At 33.6% G+C, this 19,459-nt stretch overlaps 2 protein-coding genes and 1 long non-coding RNA gene across 3 annotated transcripts; 2 read left to right on the top strand and 1 right to left on the bottom strand.

Annotated features, from left to right (window-relative positions):
* Positions 1-2,077: 2,077 nt before the first annotated feature.
* LOC134255412 (uncharacterized) lies at positions 2,078-5,812 on the top strand. The gene is made up of 4 exons (XM_062737927.1): positions 2,078-2,610; positions 3,448-3,573; positions 4,794-4,923; positions 5,515-5,812. The coding sequence occupies exons 1-4, from the start codon at positions 2,295-2,297 to the stop codon at positions 5,810-5,812; spliced, it is 870 nt and encodes a 289-aa protein (XP_062593911.1). The 5' UTR covers positions 2,078-2,294.
* Positions 5,813-12,138: 6,326 nt separating this feature from the next.
* Positions 12,139-14,167, top strand: LOC134255410 (uncharacterized). The gene has a single exon (XM_062737926.1). It carries the CDS (start codon positions 12,170-12,172, stop codon positions 14,165-14,167), a length of 1,998 nt encoding a protein of 665 aa, XP_062593910.1. The 5' UTR covers positions 12,139-12,169.
* A 1,834-nt stretch (positions 14,168-16,001) lies between these two features.
* Positions 16,002-17,670, bottom strand: LOC134255411 (uncharacterized). Its single transcript, XR_009989538.1, has 3 exons — positions 17,656-17,670; positions 16,947-17,085; positions 16,002-16,065 (listed from the first exon to the last, which is right to left on the bottom strand). It is a non-coding gene; the product is annotated as an uncharacterized LOC134255411 (long non-coding RNA).
* Between the last annotated feature and the right edge of the window lie 1,789 nt (positions 17,671-19,459).

The following is a 19,459-nucleotide window of genomic DNA, read 5'->3' as shown; positions in this document are numbered from 1 at the left end:
TATGAAAAGTTGCGATAAAAGGGAAATTCCTTTGCAAGAAAATTTCTTATATTTCAGCAATAAATTCAATTTGCATATCATGCCACTCATGGATTTATAGGGGACTAGGACCCCTCTCCTTTTTGTGACCAAAATATAAGATTCAATAAATAAATCAATTTTTTGTGTGACTGAGGGTACCTTCGACGACCTTAGCTGCCCTCCTTTTCAAGATTCCTGGATTCGCCAATGCATGCATAATCTGAACGTCATAACTAGTTCTTTTTTCTTTACTGATACACGTATGTTTGTATACTTACTACTAGTCTTTTTCCTTCGACCTATTTCAGAACAAGATTTTTTGTTTTTTAAGCATACTTAAAAAATAATTTGAACGCAACGTTTGACAGATTGATACTCAGGATTTGAGTCTTGTTATTTGAGTCTTGTTAGTACATCTATTACAATATGTATTTCATTGACCATCGCATGTACATGTGCAAGTTTTGAGGAACGCATGATTCATGTATATATCATATTTTACGATAATTTTTCATTATATATGATGCCTTTTATATCATGAATAATGCTTATGTTAATGATTTAACATACAACGAAAAAACCAAATCCAAACGGATTTTAGATTGAATATGTCAACGGAGAAAAAATAAAATTTAATTCTATTATAGATCCATTTTTTCTTTCAAATATTAGTAAAGTCTGATTTATAATTTAATAAAGCAAATATACCTGTCCTCTATTCCAATAGGTGTTCATTAATCATTGTACAGTAATTATATGTTTACATAGTTAATTATTTATTTACACACAAATTCCACCTATTCCCATATAAAATCTTACCTTTTTCTATCCGATTTTCAAAAAGTGAGAATAGGTAAAATGAACCTATACATACTTCTACTAAACACAAAAAAGGAAAAAAATGTCTTGTTTAGCTAGAAAACATGTGCTACAGATATGTAGACATAATCAGAGTATACGGACAGCTCTAGATGATCTACAGACCCTAGTTCACTATGATCAGGGACAGATTATAGATTTACGAATTAGAGACATATCATGGCAGACAACAGGTGACAGGAACATCCAGGCTGCTCTATACTCATACCAACAATCTCTCAGACTAAGACCACTCAATATAATATTTAATATGATACAAACTGCTTAGGTGACGATTATTTGATTCTGAAGAGTGTGGCAGTGTATCTATTTGAGGATCTGAGGAGTGTTTCAATTTTTTTATTTGTTTGGTTTTTTTTTTTTTTTTTTTTTTTTTTTTTGCTGTCAGACTTTTTTTCAGTGAAGATTCTTTTCTTGATCTTATTGTTGGAAATAAATAATCTGTCCTCCACCGACATAAAAATAAATAGTCTGACTCGGAAAAAAATTCCAGCTCCCCCCCCCCCCCCAATCAACTACTAGTAGGTCGTCCCCTAAAGAAATGAGAAAAAGTAAACTCCTTTTCTAAAGTGAAAGATGTATTTTTTGGGATCTTCCTTACAAATGTATTACTCTTCCTATTAACTTAACAGGGCCCCATGTTTCCTAGAGGGGTCCCATATCTCTTTAAGTATAAAAATTAACTTTACATGAAATTCTATTCTCTAATTTTACAGATCTCAGAAAACACAAAACGTATTTATTAATGTTACACAAACACGTGTTTGTGTTTGTTTATTCTTGTCATCTATTGGCTGTTAGAATGGTCACCTAGTCAGGTGACATTAATATTCATAGCACGGGCTATTACTGACCGTGAAAGAAATTCTGTATAGGGAAAGCCATTCGAAGGCTCTATTTCGTGCAGTCTACACGTTTTCGTCATTCATCATATTCTGTCATGGGCGATTCTGGAGACGAAATTTTGCTAGAGACTAATGATAATAAGAAAGTTACAAAGGAAACTACTGGTAGTAATCCTCCGTTGGATATTTCGGACGTGGTGAAGCTTGTTACAGGAGTTTTGCAGTCACAATTTCAAAACCTTTCAGGTCAGCTTAAAGCAGAACAGTCGGAGTCCATTGCTAAGAAACTTAAAGAAAACGCTACTCTTAAGATTAAATCTGAAGGGAATCGCGCTCAGTACGATTTTAATGCTGAAATTCTTGAGGGTCTAGAAAAACTAGAGATAAGAGCTTTCGAAAATAAAGACAGTGAATCAGTGTCAATAATAGGCGAATTGCGGAAAAAACTGAAAACGCGCCAGAAATATATTCGTATTGCCGATTCATCTCCTGCAGGGTGGAAGACAGTAAACGAGTATCAGTCCAGAGAAATTGCCGACAACTCTGACGATGAGAAGAAAATTAGAAGCGCTGAAAACCGAGCCCTTAGGCAGCAAAGGCAAACCCAGAACAAGCGTTTCCACCCGTATGGCTCCTACAGAGCTTCTACAGCGTCAGCAGCGGCAGGCTCGGCAGCCCAGCTTACTTCTGGTTCTTCCTCTACTGCTACATCTCAGACATATACATATCAGCAGCAGCCCTTTCGTGGCAAACTCACAAGGCGTCAACCACAGCCCAGCGACGTATGCTTCAACTGTTTTTCCACTGGTCACTGGAAAACCAACTGCCCCAAAAACAAGTCACAAAGTCAATGATAAGTATACAGGTTATACAAGCTATTCTACTCTTGCTGGCCAGGTGAAATGCCTTCAGAAAAATAATTCAAAACAAATGTCATTGATAAAGTACAATTTGAAAAGAAATGTTAGTAAATGGAGAGAAATTGGCACAAATCCTTTTATTTTGAAAGTTATTGAATCTGGATATGAAATTCCTTTCGTTTCAAATCCTCCTTCTATGTGTTTTCAAAATAACAAGTCTGCTATTAACAATTTTGAATTTGTTACTTCAGAAATTTCAGATTTGATGGAAAACAAACGTATTTTAGAAGTTCCTTTTCAGCCATTTGTGTGTAGTCCACTGAGTGTCACCGAAAACAAAAATAAAAAGAGATTGATCCTTGATCTAAGTAGGCTAAATAAATATGTCAAGTATGATGAAATAAAATTTGAAGACTGGAAGACGGCATTAGATTATTTTGAAAAGGGTTTTTACTGTATTAAATTTGATCTGAAATCAGGATATCATCACATAGATATAGCTGAGAATTATCAAACTTATTTAGGATTCCAGTGGGAAAACAAGTATTACTGCTATACGGTTCTCCCTTTTGGTCTATCGTCAGCTCCATTCATTTTTACTAAATGCTTAAGACCCATCGTAAAATACTTGTGAAAAAATGGCATTATGATTGTATTATATTTAGATGATGGTTTGGCGTTCGCTTCTACTGAGGACCAATGTCTTTTAGATTCTCAATTTATTCAGAAAACGTTGTCAGGAGTTGGTCTGGTGGTTAATGTTGAGAAATCACATTTTATACCAACACAAGTCATTGAATGGTTAGGTTTAACACGGAATTCAAATCTATTCTCTATTTCAGTTCCGGACAGACGAATCGATGATGCTATCTGTTGTCTACAGAAAACTATCATTCATTTTCCCGATGTAACAGCGAGGGAACTTGCAAGAGTAGTGGGGAAGATCATTTCTATGACTCCAGTAATGGGTAACATTTGCAATATTATGACGAGGTTTTCTTCTATGGAAATTGCTATGAAAGAATCAAGGGGTTCTAAGCTATTTTTCAAGCATAAAGATCAAGTGTTTGAAGAACTAAAACTTTGGGTAGAATGTATGCGTTGTGACAGTACAAGATTTTTACATTCTGTTAAAAGAAAAAACGTAATCATTTATTCAGATGCAAGTAATTCAGCATCTAGTGCATATACTGTTGAAGTTAATTCTAAGGTGTTCCATTTGATGTGGAAAGAACATGAGAAAACTATGAGTTCTACATGGAGAGAGTTGAAGGCCATAGAATTGGCGCTGGCTTCTTTTAAGAAAGAACTACAAAATATGACAGTAAAGTGGTTTACAGATAATCAAAGTTGTGCTAAAATAGTACACTCTGGTAGCATGAAGCATCACTTACAAGTTTTAGCATATAATATTTTCAAAATGTGTGCCGAAAACAAAATTTCCCTCGATGTTCAATGGGTTCCGAGATCAGAAAATGAAAAGGCAGATTTTTTCAGTAAAATTACTGATCACGATGATTGGGAAGTTACTAATGAATTTTTTGAATTTATTAGTTCTATGTTTGGTCCTTTCTCTGTAGATAGATTCGCAAACTTTAACAATCGTAAACTTGTTAGATACAACTCAAAATTTTGGAATCCTGAATCAGAGGCTGTAGATTGTTTTACAAAGAATTGGGTGGGCGAAAACAACTGGCTAGTTCCTCCCATTCATTTGATAGTTTCTACTATAAAACATCTATTAGATTGCAAAGCATATGGTATTTTGATTGTACCTAACTGGCCCTCAGCTGTTTTTTGGCCAATGTTATTCGATTTAGAACTGTCTTATAAGGCGTATGTGAAAGATGTGTTACTGTTTAAAGATACAAGTGAGATAATCAGTCAAGGTCAGAACAAGAACTGTCTATTTGGTTCTATATATTTTGGCTCTGGAATACTTGTGGTACGTTTAGACGCTACAAATTTGTAGTTTATGATGGTGTATTGCAGATGGTTTAGGCCCTGGTACACTTTAAACAAAGATTTTTGCCGAGCTGGGCAAATGTATAGATGATGTATTGCAGATGACAAGTGGTCCTGGTACATCAGAGAGGGTGCATTGCAGATGATGAAGGTCCTGATACACCATATAATATGTTAAAGTTAGAAGATGCTAATTTTTTGCTTTAAAAAACACATTTTTCAGATATATTTAAAGTGGGCAGATGGACGGGAATTAATTGTGGATTACAGGATCATCGTCTAGCGGAACTTGCTTCTGAACTACCCAGATATTGTGTAACATCTAAGGCCGAAAATACAGCAAAACAGTACAGGTATGCTTTTAATACCTTTTGTAAGTGGTGTAGCAGCTTTAACCCTGGGATTCAATCACTTCCTGCTTCGGAAAACAACGTTGCACTATATATTATACATTTAGCAAAACAATGTAAATCGTCTGGCACAATACATTCAGCTATACATGCCATCAGTTGGGCACATAGCCTAGCAGGTTATATAGATCCTTGTGACTCAGCTTTGGTAAAAACTGTTAAGGAAGGGGCAGTTAGAGAGACATCAAAACCAGTGATTAAAAAAGAGCCTATAACGCCTGAACATTTGAAAACTCTGGTTTCTACATTTGGAGAGGATGGAAATTTATACAATTTAAGAACATTGTGTATGTGCTTATTAGGTTTTGCAGGATTTTTGAGATTTTCAGAAATAGTTAACATTCGTTACTCAGATATCTGTATACAGACTAATTGTGTAGAAATTAACATTGTTAAAAGTAAATCAGATGTTTATAAAACTGGTCATAAAGTTTGTATTGCTAGAACATTTTGTGATACCTGTCCTGTAAATATGTTGGAAAAGTTTTTAAAATTGTCAAATGCTGACATGCATTCTCCTCTGTTCTTGTTTAGATCTCTGTCATTTTGTAAAAAATTCCAAACTTATAAACTGAGATCGGATAATCGTCCAATTTCTTATACAAGAGCAAGAGAAATCATATTGGATTCACTTGAAAAGATTGGTTTAGACAAGTGTAAATTTGGTGTCCACAGTCTGAGATCAGGTGGCGCTACCTCCGCAGCCGCCGCAGGTGTTAGCGACAGACTGTTTAAAAAGCATGGGCGGTGGAGGTCGGAAAATTCTAAAGATGGTTATGTTAAAGAAAACCAAATTGAAAAACTTTCAGTTACTAAGAATTTGGGCATTTAGGATATTCGCTTCAGTTCTAATCTTCTTTATCTTCGAAATAATTAAACTCACTTTCAGAGCGCTTCATATCCTATTTCACGAGTTTGTGTTTATTTCATAAATGTTTTATGCTCGTTTGAGTGAAACGAATAAGAACATAAACGTATTTATTAATGTTACACAAACACGTGTTTGTGTTTGTTTATTCTTGTCATCTATTGGCTGTTAGAATGGTCACCTAGTCAGGTGACATTAATATTCATAGCACGGGCTATTACTGACCGTGAAAGAAATTCTGTATAGGGAAAGCCATTCGAAGGCTCTATTTCGTGCAGTCTTATTAGTCCCACCCACCCGCCCATTGCTTAGTTTTGAATGTTATATTAGATTTATACCTTGTTGAAAATATTTATTTTCTATTTTGTAGAATTCGGACATTGACGAGGACAAAGAGATATTATATGTATTGTGTGAAATAATTAAACTGCACTTTCAGAGCGCTTCATATCCTATTTCACGAGTTTGTGTTTATTTCATAAATGTTTTATGTTCGTTTGAGTGAAACGAATAAGAACATAAAGGTAGATATAAAATGAAAGAAGATTTGAAGGGATTTTTCTGTTCTATTTATAGCACCTGGTAATTTTCATATCTTACCTGTAACAATGGATTCCATTAGAACTTTATCAATGTGAGTTTTAATTCATATTTGTGTTTTACTTCAATATCTGAATCACTTTATCTTTATAATTCATTATTACAAAGCTAAGTGAATATCTTGTTAAAGCCTTCAAAAAGGCATAATGCCATGAGTTTACATAAATGATGTTCTAGACACATATTTATTTGTATACTGGTATACATTGATATTAAATACATGTTTTTGATCACATGTTAATTAGCAATTTGATAACCCCAACTGCTGCATCTAGATGTACAGTTACTTGTACATATTATATCAGATATATACGTGTGTGTGTGTGTGGGGGGGGGGGGAGGGTGGGTGTGTGTGTGTGTGTGTGTGAGGGTGTGTGTGTGTGTGTGTGTGTGTGTTTATGTTTGTGTTAGTAACCTTTCTTTCAGAAATTCCTTTATTGTAAAAAACCTTTATGCCTTCTGCGTCCAAAATTGGAAAATGATTTGTCATATTTATAAGGAAGCATCTTCAGATACTGTAGATTCATGTTTGTTGAGATCATGAACCCTCCCCCTTCCCCACGGGTAGGGTGTGGCCTCAATGAATGTTCAAACTTGTATGAAAAAAGTTCATTGAGTCAAAAATACTTATATTAAACACCCTTACTTAGTGTCGATTCCAACATATCCGTCCTGGCATACATGGAGAGATAGACAATTAAATGACATGCTCAACACCACTGCTGCAATAAAATAATTGAAACTCACCGACATTTTTGTTTTCAACTCCAGAGTAATTTTTAAATTCTACAGATATATATTTCCTTGAATGCATGTTCGTGAATTATTGATAGTAGAATAGTTTCAGTTTTTTTTAAATTTAAGAATTTTACAAGTCAAATTTAATATTATGGAGTTTGTGCTTTGTAGCAAGTATTTACTAAATATTTATAATTTTCTATGATTTTATCGCACAGTAGATTCATGTTTTAGAGCAGAGCTTCCACTCAAGTTTTATTCATGCCGTGTTAGATCTAGAGGTAAAGGTACTAGTATTCATCCTTTCTAAGCTATATCATTATTGCTTATCACGCCCTTCTAATTCTATATAAGAAAGTGAAGTAAATACCGTTGTAAATAAATGAAGAAAATTTAGAAATGTTTAGTATTAGGCTAAGTCGATCAGATTAGAAATTCAGCAACTATCGAACTGTAACAAAAATCTTATTTTGATTAGATTTCAGGTATAAGCGAATGTGTGTGGATATGTGGAAGGGATTGTATTTATTAATTCATTCAAGATTTGCTAAATTGTTCGTTTGGGCGGAGGCTTAAAAAAAAGTGACACACTGCATGTACAGGTACACGTCAGTAAATGTTCTGATTAATTTAAAATTCGAGGGACATTAATTTATTTTAGTTATCTAACGTAATCTTCAGAGAGTGAGACATTATATATTTTCTGTTTTTCATGCTGCAGATTTCCTTTCTTTTGATTTACCGTTTACACAGGCCTGTGTTTAAACAACTGTTCATAAATGCTGTCAATTGATATATGCTAAGAGAAAACGATACATTTTTCGGTAATTTATTTTTTATGGGGAAAAAATAGGTGAAAATATATAGATTGACACCTTAGTATTTACCTGTGTATTATGATGTTACAATCCGTGACGATGACTGGCCAGGATGACAGAAGGGCTACCCGTTAAAACAACTCATAATCAACTCAGCGGACCTACAATTAGTTCACTTTAATGTTTGTATTTCAAACGCAGATTACGCTTTACATGCGTATATTTGTGCACTCTTCCATATGCATTATACTTGTAAAACGTGCATGTTCTGTTCTTGCATTCATTTATATTTTATGTGTCCATAAAACCTTAAGCATTAATACGAGAGCTGATAAAGAAAAAATAACGGAAACCTGCTCGCATGAAATTACAAGTTTATTAGAAAATAATTAATTGTTCAAGATCAATTAGTTGCCTAATGGAATAAAGTTACGCATGTGTGTCTCAATCTACATACTTTGGAGGCGCGTGTGAATGTGGGATTTTGTATTGATGTATTTTGAAAAAAAGCTCGATATTCGTATATTTGGGGCGCCCTTGCATAGAATACATGCATATACAGTTGTACATTTTAAGGGCTTCGACAAAAGAACGTATATTAACCTACATACATGTACATTTAAGATACAAAAAATCTATCAGTGAAATTAATCAATGTAACATATTTTCGATGGTATTTGAATAAAAGAGACCATGATCTCGATGTCGAGAAATACATTAGGTATTAAAAAACAAGATGTGTTTGTGAAACACTGATGCCCCCGTATGGCAACATAGCGAAGGTGAAGCTTTCTCGAATGCAGATCAAATATGTTGGTACCAAAGTAAGGCCTTTTCACAAGAAATGCGAAATATAAAACGCTAGCTACACCTTTTTCAGGGTTATGACCAAGGTTAACATTTTATAATATAGGATAAACTCCGGGTCAAGGTCAAAGGGTCAAGGTTGTTGGGTTCTAAAGAAAGGCCTTGTCTCAAAGATTACGTATGGGAGTATGAAAGCGCTGGCCCTTACCGTTCAAAAGTTACGGCCAAGGTTAAATTTGTAAAAGTAGGTCAAACTCTAAGATCAAGGTCAAAGGGTCAAGATTCTTGATATCCAGTGAAAGCACTTGTCACAAGGATTACACATGTGAAATATGAAAGCTCTAGCCCCTTCTGTTCAAAAGTTATGGTCAAGGTTAAAGATTGTAAAAAGTAGGTCAAACTCCAAGATCAAAGTCAAAGAGTCAAGGTTCTTGATATCAAATGAAAGGTCTTGTCACAAGAATTAAATTTTTGAAGTATGAATGCCCCATTTCAAACCCTTCAAAAATTATGATCAATGTTGTAATTTAATGTAGGTCAAACTCCAAGGTCAAGGTCAAAGGGATAGGTTCTTCGGTATCAAATAAAAGGTCTTTTCATCAGAATTATATATGTGAAGTACGAATGCCCTAGTACTTAATGTTCAAAAGTTATAGCCAAGGTTAAAGTTTTTTCATAGATACGGAAATCTCCAAGGTCAAGGCCAAAAGGTCAAGTTTGTTGGTATCCAATAAAAGGTCTTTCCACAAAAAATACATATATCAAATATAAATGTCCTAGTTTCTATTTTTCAAAAGATATGGCCAAAGTAAAAGTTCAAATTTTTTGTGTTGAAGTGGGTTTAACTCCAAGGTCAAGGTCAAAAGGTCAAATTTGGTGGTACCCAAAAGAATGTCTTGTCACAAGAAATACACATGTGAAATATGAATGTCATAGCTCCACTAAATCAAAAGTTATAGGCAAGGTTAAAGTATTTGCGGACAAACATATAAACAGACAGATAGACGGACGGATTCGACAAAAACTATATAACCCCCGAAACTTCGTTTACGGGGGCATAAAAATTATAATATGCAACTTTCATGTAATTCAGCTAATAAATCATTAAATGAAATGCACTAGCGACATACTCAGTCAAATATATTATGAAATAATCTGAAAGATTCAACATATTTATCCACTCATCACTTAGTTAACTAAATTAAGTTAACCATTCTGTGGTTTTTTGTGTATGACTCTGGATCGCTGGATGGTGTGTTCCCATTTGCCTTAACTGTGAAATTCAGGTAAGAAAAAGTTAAAAAGTACTAAGGCGAAATGGGGATTTTAGTATTTGTAAATATTATTACTGGGTTAATTTTTAGATTGAATTTAACAGTTAATAGGAATTTATGAATACAGTGAATGAAATAATACATGTAATACTAAGTTTGTTTTTTTTTAAATACTTCATGCTAAATATTATAGATCTTCATCACCTTAATTCACCTGAGAGCTTACTAAGGTGAAATGGTAATGCTAAATTTTACTGTTAAGGTGAGATGGGAACAAACGAACTGGATCACACGCCGATTGATTCCAGGTGACACTCGCGCTATCAAGGGAAGCGCGTTATATAATTGTAAACTAAGGTGAATGTAAAAGTCGTGCATAGTATATGCTGTATAGTTATATTTTATTTTCTCGCTATATTCTTTGTTTTTATATGATAAGAAGAAAAGATTATCTTTTTTTCCCCTTTTAGTAGACTTGGTTTATACGATTTAAAAAAATGAAATAAAAGGGAACATTGTCAGTGAATAATCATGATAATTTGTGAAAAAAAACACAAAACACTTCAAGAACCTTATTCTAAAAGATATTAGCATCCAATGTGGCCATGTTTATTATTTATAGTAAGTTTGTTTTGGTTACACGCATGAAGAGCTCTCGTTTACGTGCAGAGTGAAAAGAATTACTTGTACATGTATGGATCATGCATCTAGCTCATTAAATTAAGACTCGAACAAAATAACAATTTCATGAGATCAATGAGATGTTAAAGCACAACTTTATAACCGACAGTCATTTTGAAATATTTGCCGTTTTTGAGTTATAAAGCAAGGATTTTCAAGAACCCTATAACACTAATTTTAGGGGCCAGTCCCTTTTAAATCACTGATATCAAATGAAAGCTCTTACACACATGCACAACTTTTATTCAACACGGCTTTACAAAATATTTTTAGTTTTGAAGATATAAAGGAAAATATTTGTAAATTTTCGCTCTTTTTGAAGTTCTAATTTTTTATCCCTATGTAGCGCCATTTTGAATACAGAAATCAAATCAAAGTATTCAGAAGTACAGAGAGCCGGGCTCATTTACAGAGTAGAATGGATTTCTTACATGAATCACGTTTATATTCTGATGAAAAAATTATTTTAAAACTATCAATATAAATGATAAGACACTGACAGCGAGTTTTTCAATCCTAATACCACGGTCCGATTTTGTCAGAATCAGAATTAATCTGGTACCGCAGCTGAATGTAAACAAACAGGCCAATCTGGTTCCCTCTCCTGCTTTACCTCGCATGTGTAGAGAACTACGGTAACACTGATTATCAAAAATCCTTACGCTATTGAACTATGTTCTTTGACTTATGAAGTTTTCAAAGTCATTACTACTAATGTTTATTTTATATAGATAAAACTTCGTTTTATTTTTGTTGCTTTATTTAGCGTTTGTATTATCTCAAAAGCGGTTGAGAGTAATAACTATATTTTTGCACGTAACTTTGAAATGGCGACTATGGGGTTAACATCCTGCCTTGAACAGGATCACATAAGCCGGCAATTGCTCTTTGAGCAATAAGCCCGGCTAAAAATGAAGACCGATATGCACAGCTTCAATCTTTCTGTTATCTAAAACCAGTAAAATTTCTGCTCCAGCTTTTGTGGTCTATTGAGCCTTTATCTGGAAATGAAAGCCTATAATTTTTCGTTTAAAGGGAAATACCTCATAAGTGGAAGTAAATTTTTAAAATACTAGACGGCATTCTGATAGAGTTTATTACCGTCTATAATGTCTTAATATAATTTTAGCAAAATCCATCGAAAAATGAGTGAGATATAAGGCCTCAAAGTTGGCGTCCTGGAAGTAGAAGAAAAAAAAGAAGAATAATCTTTACCAACAGAATCAGTAGAAGGTCTTCCGTTGGAAACGGAAGACCTTGAATAAAAATATAATCTTATGAAAATTATGTAAGCATTGAATGATTAACTAAAGAGCATATATCATTTTTTACGAGTTATTTTGAATTCTCCTTTAATCCTCATTAGAAAGACGGTCCTACAAAATATATCTGAGTCAGTGTTCATGGGACTGTGTGATAAACTTGGAACTTCACAACTGGTGGTCATGAGGAGAGATGTGGTGGACATCAGGGATATGGTGGGAAATCAACGGAGAACAAGTGATGAGGACAGTGTGATGTGGAGTGGAAGTCACAGAGAAGGATTTAGGCTGAAAGAATCAGATATAGACGTTATGTACTGGCCAAATAATCACCGTGTTATATGGGAATTACCTCAATCTCAGTATTACAACACACACAGGCAAACACTGATCCTCTGTGACTGTTCTGATAGTCCACCAGGATTCTCTTTGTTATATTTACTGTCACCAAGCATGAACAGAAGTGTCAAGAGAGCCTGTATAAGATTGAATAACATGCACTATATCTCCAGTTCAAAATACAGAAAGATTATGTGTTCTGTAGTTTATTCTGATTCCATTCAACATGGACCCTGTGCCAGTGGAATTTTTTCAGGTGAAATAGAATATGATTTAGCCCACTGTTTTGCTTGTGACTTTTGGCCTACGCCTGCTACTGCATGGATAGAAAGATGCCACTCATGGCCCAAGCCTCGTATTGTTCATGATATAGTTAAAAATGGTTGTCACTTTGTACCAGTAGGGCATAGACAAGGACACCATGTTCACAATGAATGGAGACTGTCTTTCTCTCTTGCAGAACATAAACTTGTGTGTGCTATGAATCACTGTCAATTTATAACTTATGGCTTACTTAAATTGTTCTTAACAGAAATAATTAACTATGGAATAAGTGCTGATGATAAATTACTGTGTTCCTATCACATGAAGACAGCAGTTTTCTGGGTGATTCAGCAGAATACATTAGAACACTGGTGTCCACAAACTCTCCTGGAGTGTTTCTGGGTCTGTTTTAAATTCATTCTCAAGTGGGTGTATGAGGGGGTCTGTCCAAACTTTTTTATTCCCCAAAATAACATGTTTCTGAGTAAAGTCCATGGTGAAGCACAGCATCAGCTATTTTTAAGACTGTATAGATTGTATGCGATGGGTATAGTATTCTTGCTACAGAGTCCCTCCATTAGGTCTTATATTGTTAATGTCCTCCATTACCCCCACCTTTCCATCTATACAGATGAACGTACTCTGATTTCTGAGGCTGAGTTAGATATGGAGCTATTGAAGGAGATATACAAACATGACATACTTTACACACCAAACTTAGAAACCTGTATGAGATGTCTACATACAATAGAACAGATGTTAAAGTCACCCCTACTAACACAGTATCAAGTCGTTATGATACAGAAAATTACAGCTTATCTCCTTCAGAAATCACCTTTTATGTTATACATGGAAACTTACAAAAATAAAAACAAACTGAGATATAGAACTGACAAAATGTCCTATCACATGCTGAAATTAGCAACCAAGTTTGGTTGTATTTCTGACATGATGTACTTAGCCATGTATTATTACAAGACTCTTAGATACATGGAAGCTTTATCAATTATAGAGATGATCAAGGTAAAGTTAGCAAAGCCATATGTGATGAATTGGAATACTTATGTAGATTTAGTGATGTACACCGATGCTGTAGGGGGACAGTCCTGGTGTTCAAAGATGAGACAGGCTGTAACAATGTATATATTACTTAGAAATAAAATCCATTTTATTAATGAATTGATACTAGAACAAATTTCTAGTCTACAGAACAACTGGACACATTTACATATCCCACCATTTGTACTGTTGTACATGCTAGAGATCTTATGCTACAGACATGTAGACACAATTGGAGTACAAACCGCTCTAGATAATCTACAGACCCTAGTTCACTATGATCAGGGACAGCTTGTACCTTTAGAAATAAGAGACATATCATGGCAGATTCTGGGGATCTGTCAACAGGTGACAGGGAACCCCCAGGCTGCTCTATACTCATACCAACAATCTCTCAGACAAAGACCGTCCAATAGAATTCAAACAGCTACAGAAATTAGAATACAAGAAGTTTATCACAGATCATCAAATTATTGAAATAAAATCATCTTTTTGAAGCCCATGTGATAGAATTTATTATTTGTATATTTCTTCTCATTCTACCAAATTTTCTGAATGACTATTTCATCGATTTAAAAACAGGTGACAGGGAACCTCTAGGCTGCTCTTTATTGAAACATTCACTCTATCAGATGCCATATACTGTAAACCAACTTTTATTCGCGACGACTTTATTTCGCGATTTAGCAAGGATAAACTAGTTCGCGACGATTAATTTTCACGATCAAGCCTTTTGGATCTTTTATTGATAGACAAATAACACTTTAAGGACGGGTTCGCGGCGAGAAATATTCGCGATGACGAGGCTCTCGCGAACTTCGCGAAAATTACTCGCACGCGAATAAAAGTTGGTTTACAGTAACAAAAGACAAACTGCCAAAATTATCAGAATTATAACAACAATCTATAAACTTTGAAATGTCTTTTAGTTATAATGAAACAAATGATGATACATGGCAAGAAAAAGTGGCAGCATCGACAGAATTATAACATTATTTATAGACTCGTGAATGTCTTTCAGTTACAAACATGAAATTGTCTTGCAAAAAAGCACCAATAGCAATCAATTCTTGGTGTAGGATGCACTTAAACTAGTCAGAGTTTATAGTAATAAAATAACAGCAGACCTTTTGATAATGTCCATCTTTCTTCTTTTACATGAAACATTAATTCTCAAATATTTTTAATACTGATGACAATCTGAATCTGAATTTGTGAAGATTGTAAATTGTATTTATCAAAAACAGACAAAATGTTTTACAAATTATATTTTTCTTTTTTCATCAAGTATTTCTGTAAATAATCTAAAAGAGCTCAGTTCACTTTGTGCATAAAACGGCCCTGTAGATAAACCAATTTATTGACTAACATTTTATGTTCTATTTAAAACATCCTAATAAAGTAGAGACTTAGTACTTTCATTACCTATTGAAAATTTTCTCCTTAAACTCGAGTTGTTGAAACACAGGCTTTATGGAATTGCAATGTTCTTGAATTTTAATGTAACCAGGTATATTTGAGTACTTTCAGAGAAGAAAAATAAAAAATAAAACATGTCTTATAATCCTCAGAAACAGTTCTATCATTTACTAGTTGCTTATTTTAGATCAGAGATTGGACTCCATATTAAATATTGGAAAATAGCTTTAAAAACTGGCTGATTTTGTAGACTTTTCAGAATATGAGGAAATTGGCGCATTTCGTTACGTCATAATGCATTGACTAGCCAAAAAATACGTAATTTTTAATAGATATGCAATCACCAATAGTCTAAATAATATTTAATGCAATGTTAACAAAATTTAAGCAGTTTCAGTTTTTCAGAAATTCACAGGGCCAAAAAGGCCATAAGTGAACTTTGTTCTTTGAATAGGTCTCCCTTATTTTATGTAAGTCTCTCTTTACAATAATTATGTACATGTATTTAATGTTTGAAATAAAAGGCATACAAAACAGAAAGAATATCAATTTTAATATTTTCATCATTTTTATTTTCAGAGATGATACTTTGAAATAAATATATTTATTACATTCGAGCACTTCCCTATATATGAAGTTAAAACAAGACAACATATTTAAATAATTGTACAATATTTCATCCTTGAAGGTGAGTATCTCCCTATAAGCTCTCTCCTAAAATACTCTCAAAGCATAACAATTGTTCTATGTAAACAAAATGATACAGAATGACATTTGACAGACTGATTTCAAGTCACAAAATCTTATCTTCGTGAAAGTTTATATCTTTATATGAGATTGTGGAAATGCCATGGTTTATCTACAATGTAGATAAATGAATAATTTCGTCCTCAAGATACAAAGGTCCATTGTTCTGTATTTCAATCTTCTAGTAATTCTTCATCCAAATTTATGTCCTGAGGGAAAAAATTCAATTATCAAAATATTTCATTTATATTAAATTCTTTACTTTTTCAGCTTTAACTGGCTAATTGAGAGAAATATATACATGTACAGTAGAGCCTCATTTATCCAGATGCTTTGGTTCCCAGTCAATTTGTCTGGATATGTGAAGCGTCCGGATACCTGAATCACCAGTTAAACAAGACAAAATAACATTAAAAAATTATGTTCCGATGAAATATGGTACACAAGTATATTTTATTAGCCAGTTTACATTGCATGATTCAATATTTAGAAATGGGTCAGGTTAATCCTTACTTTATATTAAACAAGAGGCCCATGGGCCACATCTCTCACCAGAGTAACTTTAGCCATTCTGTCATTTAGCAGATTTCCCCCTTTGTACTACCTATCTTGACCTTGACAGTCTTACAAGGTCTTGCTTAAAACAATTTAGAATCTACACTACCAAAGGATGCTTCCACATAAGTTTCAGCTTTTTTAGTCCAGTTGCTCTTGAGAAGAAGATTTTTAAAGTTTTTTCCCATATATTTCTATGTACAACTTGGATTCCCTATTATGGCCCCGTCCTACCCCCAGGAGTCATGATTTAAATAATTCAGAATCTACGGAGACTAATTATCTTTTTTTTTTATTAATAAAAAACATCAAATTCATCTGTTCCACTCAATCAATAACTGACAAAAAGGGTGGTAACATACTAAAAATCTACAACCGACATGTCAACAGGATGCTCTAAATTAACTGGTCTCAAATGGGGTCCTATAAGGCACAGATATAAATTAGGTCAAGGCTATATAACTAGGTCAAGGTGATATATACAGTGTGGAGATATCTATTGGGGCTGAATAAAGCTATGAAATTCTTCACTTACTGAAATGTCTACGTTGTCAATGTTCACATTCTCTAAATCTAATTATAATTCTTTCTTTCTGTAGATCATCCATTTCTGTTTTACTGGGTGTCGACTCAAGTGGTGGGGCCGCAAATGTCCTTGGTGGGGTAGAGGATTCCTGGAAATTAAATCAAAATGCATTTTGATTTTTCAGAGATTTTTTGTTTGAAATGAAAAATAATTAATTGATTAAATGCAACATTAAGAGCTATTAAGCACTTTATAAATTTAAAAAGTGACAAATGCATTCTGATGATACTTTATTGTGTTCTTTCCAAAATTAATATTTTGTTGTGAGGTTTCCAACTATACCCTTGACACTACGTAGTGTGGTTCTGACTTGACTTGACATTAAATAATGTTGTTTTCTAGCTTTACCTTGAAATTTTTGTGTAGTAAGAGGCCTGACGGCCATAAAACTGAGACGAGCTCACTTGTGATCTCATTTTCACTCTTCCAAGATAAATTCCTTTGGAAAAAGAGAGATTGAGATCAAAAGTAAGCTCGTCTAATTGTTATGGCCCCAGGGCCTGGACTTTAACTTGACACTTTTTGGTTGTTCTCTCGACTTTACTATGATAATTTGTGAGTTGTTTTATGGCCCCAGGGCATGGACTTTATCTTGATACTTTTTGGTTGTTCTCTAGACTTTAGCATGACAATTTGTAAGCTGATCTCTTGACTTTACCTTGACACTTTGTTGGGTGTTCTCTTGACACTTTGTTGGGTGTTCTCAAGACTTTACCTTTACAATTTGTTGGGTGTTCTCTTGACACTTTGTTGGGTGTTCTCTTGACTTTACCTTGACAATTTGTTGGGTGTTCTCTTGATACTTTGTTGGGTGTTCTCTTGACTTTACCTTGACACTTTGTTGGGTGTTCTCTTGACTTTACCTTATCACTATGCTATGTGGTCTCTAGACTTTACCTTGACACTTTGTTGGGTATTCTCTATACTTAACCTTAAGGAAACACCAAAGGTTTCCAAAGACGAATTTGCTTGTAATTCTCTCATTATCAAAGATAACATAATTAAAGTATATATCAATTGAAAGCTTCTTTAAAGAACACAGACCATGTTTAGCAAAATTCGGCCTAATGTCAAAATATGAAAATATCACAATTTAGAGACCTTTGAAGAACTTGTCTTCAACCCTGTATTCTTATTTTTCATATATATGATGGGGAAAATGCTCATTTTGAAGTTTATATTAAAGGAGTATAACAAGTGATGACGCGTAATTTTATTACGTTGTGGAGGGGTGCTATAACACGTCAACTTATAAACAACTGATACAGTTTTTATTGAACTAAGTTTTAATTTTAAAACAGTTTTTTTTATTCTGAAAATGAAATGGGGAAGGCAAACAAATGAAATAATTGTATTTTTAACATATGCGGCGCACCATACATGTACTTAAAAATCAATCGGCCAAATATGTACTGCAAATCAATCGGCAATCCTCGGCTGACGCCGCTACGCTCCATTCAAATCTCGGATGTGATTAGTGGAGGAATACGCAACAGATCCTTACATTTCTCCGCCGGAAACTGCCTTATCACTCATTTCATATTTCGCTCTGCATAACGTTCTTCGAAAATGTTTCTAAATTTGTGCAATTCTTTCTCGTTAACAGGTTTTGATTACATCCTCATGTTAATAGGCTTTGAAAGCAAGAAAAAACTGTTGAGTGTGCCACAAAATAACTCCGATTTCAAATGTATGACATTTGAAATAAATTCAAATAAGATCACATGACTGAATCAGCAAGATTGAAACACGCCGTATTTTGGATGTTTTCACTCTTTATTTCATAATAGAAATTTAAATGCTGATGGCCTACAATATAATATGAAAAGAGATGAAATCTAACAACAATTATTATTGTGAAAATTACATTTACAATTTGCAATGCAATTGCACAAATAAATAAATTTCATTATACTCAGGCATTTGTATAAATTGTTATTAGGACAATATTATATATAACAATATGCATGATCTTATTCATGGATAAAAACATACCCTAAGTAAGGGAGTAATCAAAAATCCATGGATCTGGATCCGTCACATATCTGTTATTAACCTAATGTGATAATATAACAGACCTTCAATGCATATTCTATATCACTAATCATTATATTCCAAACTAAGTGTAACAATAACATAATTTGAAAAATAAAAACTAGTTCATTGATTTGTCAAGACGACACTATTGTTTTACTATTCTATATATAATATGTGATTTAATAATTGTTTAACAGAAATAATAAATTTGATCAATGATTTCTTTTGTAAGAAAAAATTTCATGTGTAAACAATCAGCTCGATCATTGAATATCCAGAATAAACTCTTAATGTACTATAAATCAAACATGATTTTACAGGATACTGAATAGATAAATACTTTACATAGCTTGATATAACTTCTATATATGTAGATAAACTTTTATTAATTTGATTTTCAAGTGCTTCTGGTAGCTGTGCTTTTG

Source organism: Saccostrea cucullata, unplaced genomic scaffold (assembly GCF_032062105.1).
Source record: "Saccostrea cucullata isolate Sc308-1 unplaced genomic scaffold, CSIRO_AGI_Scuc_v1 ctg966, whole genome shotgun sequence".
Classification (NCBI taxonomy): domain Eukaryota; kingdom Metazoa; phylum Mollusca; class Bivalvia; order Ostreida; family Ostreidae; genus Saccostrea; species Saccostrea cuccullata.
Note: the sequence above shows the minus strand (reverse complement) of the source record. Positions and strands in the feature narration are given on the sequence as shown.

What these genes read in the sequence shown, in the direction of transcription:
- LOC134255410 (XM_062737926.1), top strand. Translation starts at nt 12,170, where the DNA reads ATGGGACTGTGTGATAAACTTGGAACTTCACAACTGGTGGTCATGAGG.
- LOC134255412 (XM_062737927.1), top strand. Translation starts at nt 2,295, where the DNA reads ATGAGAAGAAAATTAGAAGCGCTGAAAACCGAGCCCTTAGGCAGCAAA. An exon ending in TTCTATGACTCCAGTAATGG is followed by an intron (nt 3,574 to 4,793) that starts GTAACATTTGCA and finishes CACATTTTTCAG; the next exon opens with ATATATTTAAAGTGGGCAGA. An exon ending in AATACAGCAAAACAGTACAG is followed by an intron (nt 4,924 to 5,514) that starts GTATGCTTTTAA and finishes GTTCTTGTTTAG; the next exon opens with ATCTCTGTCATTTTGTAAAA.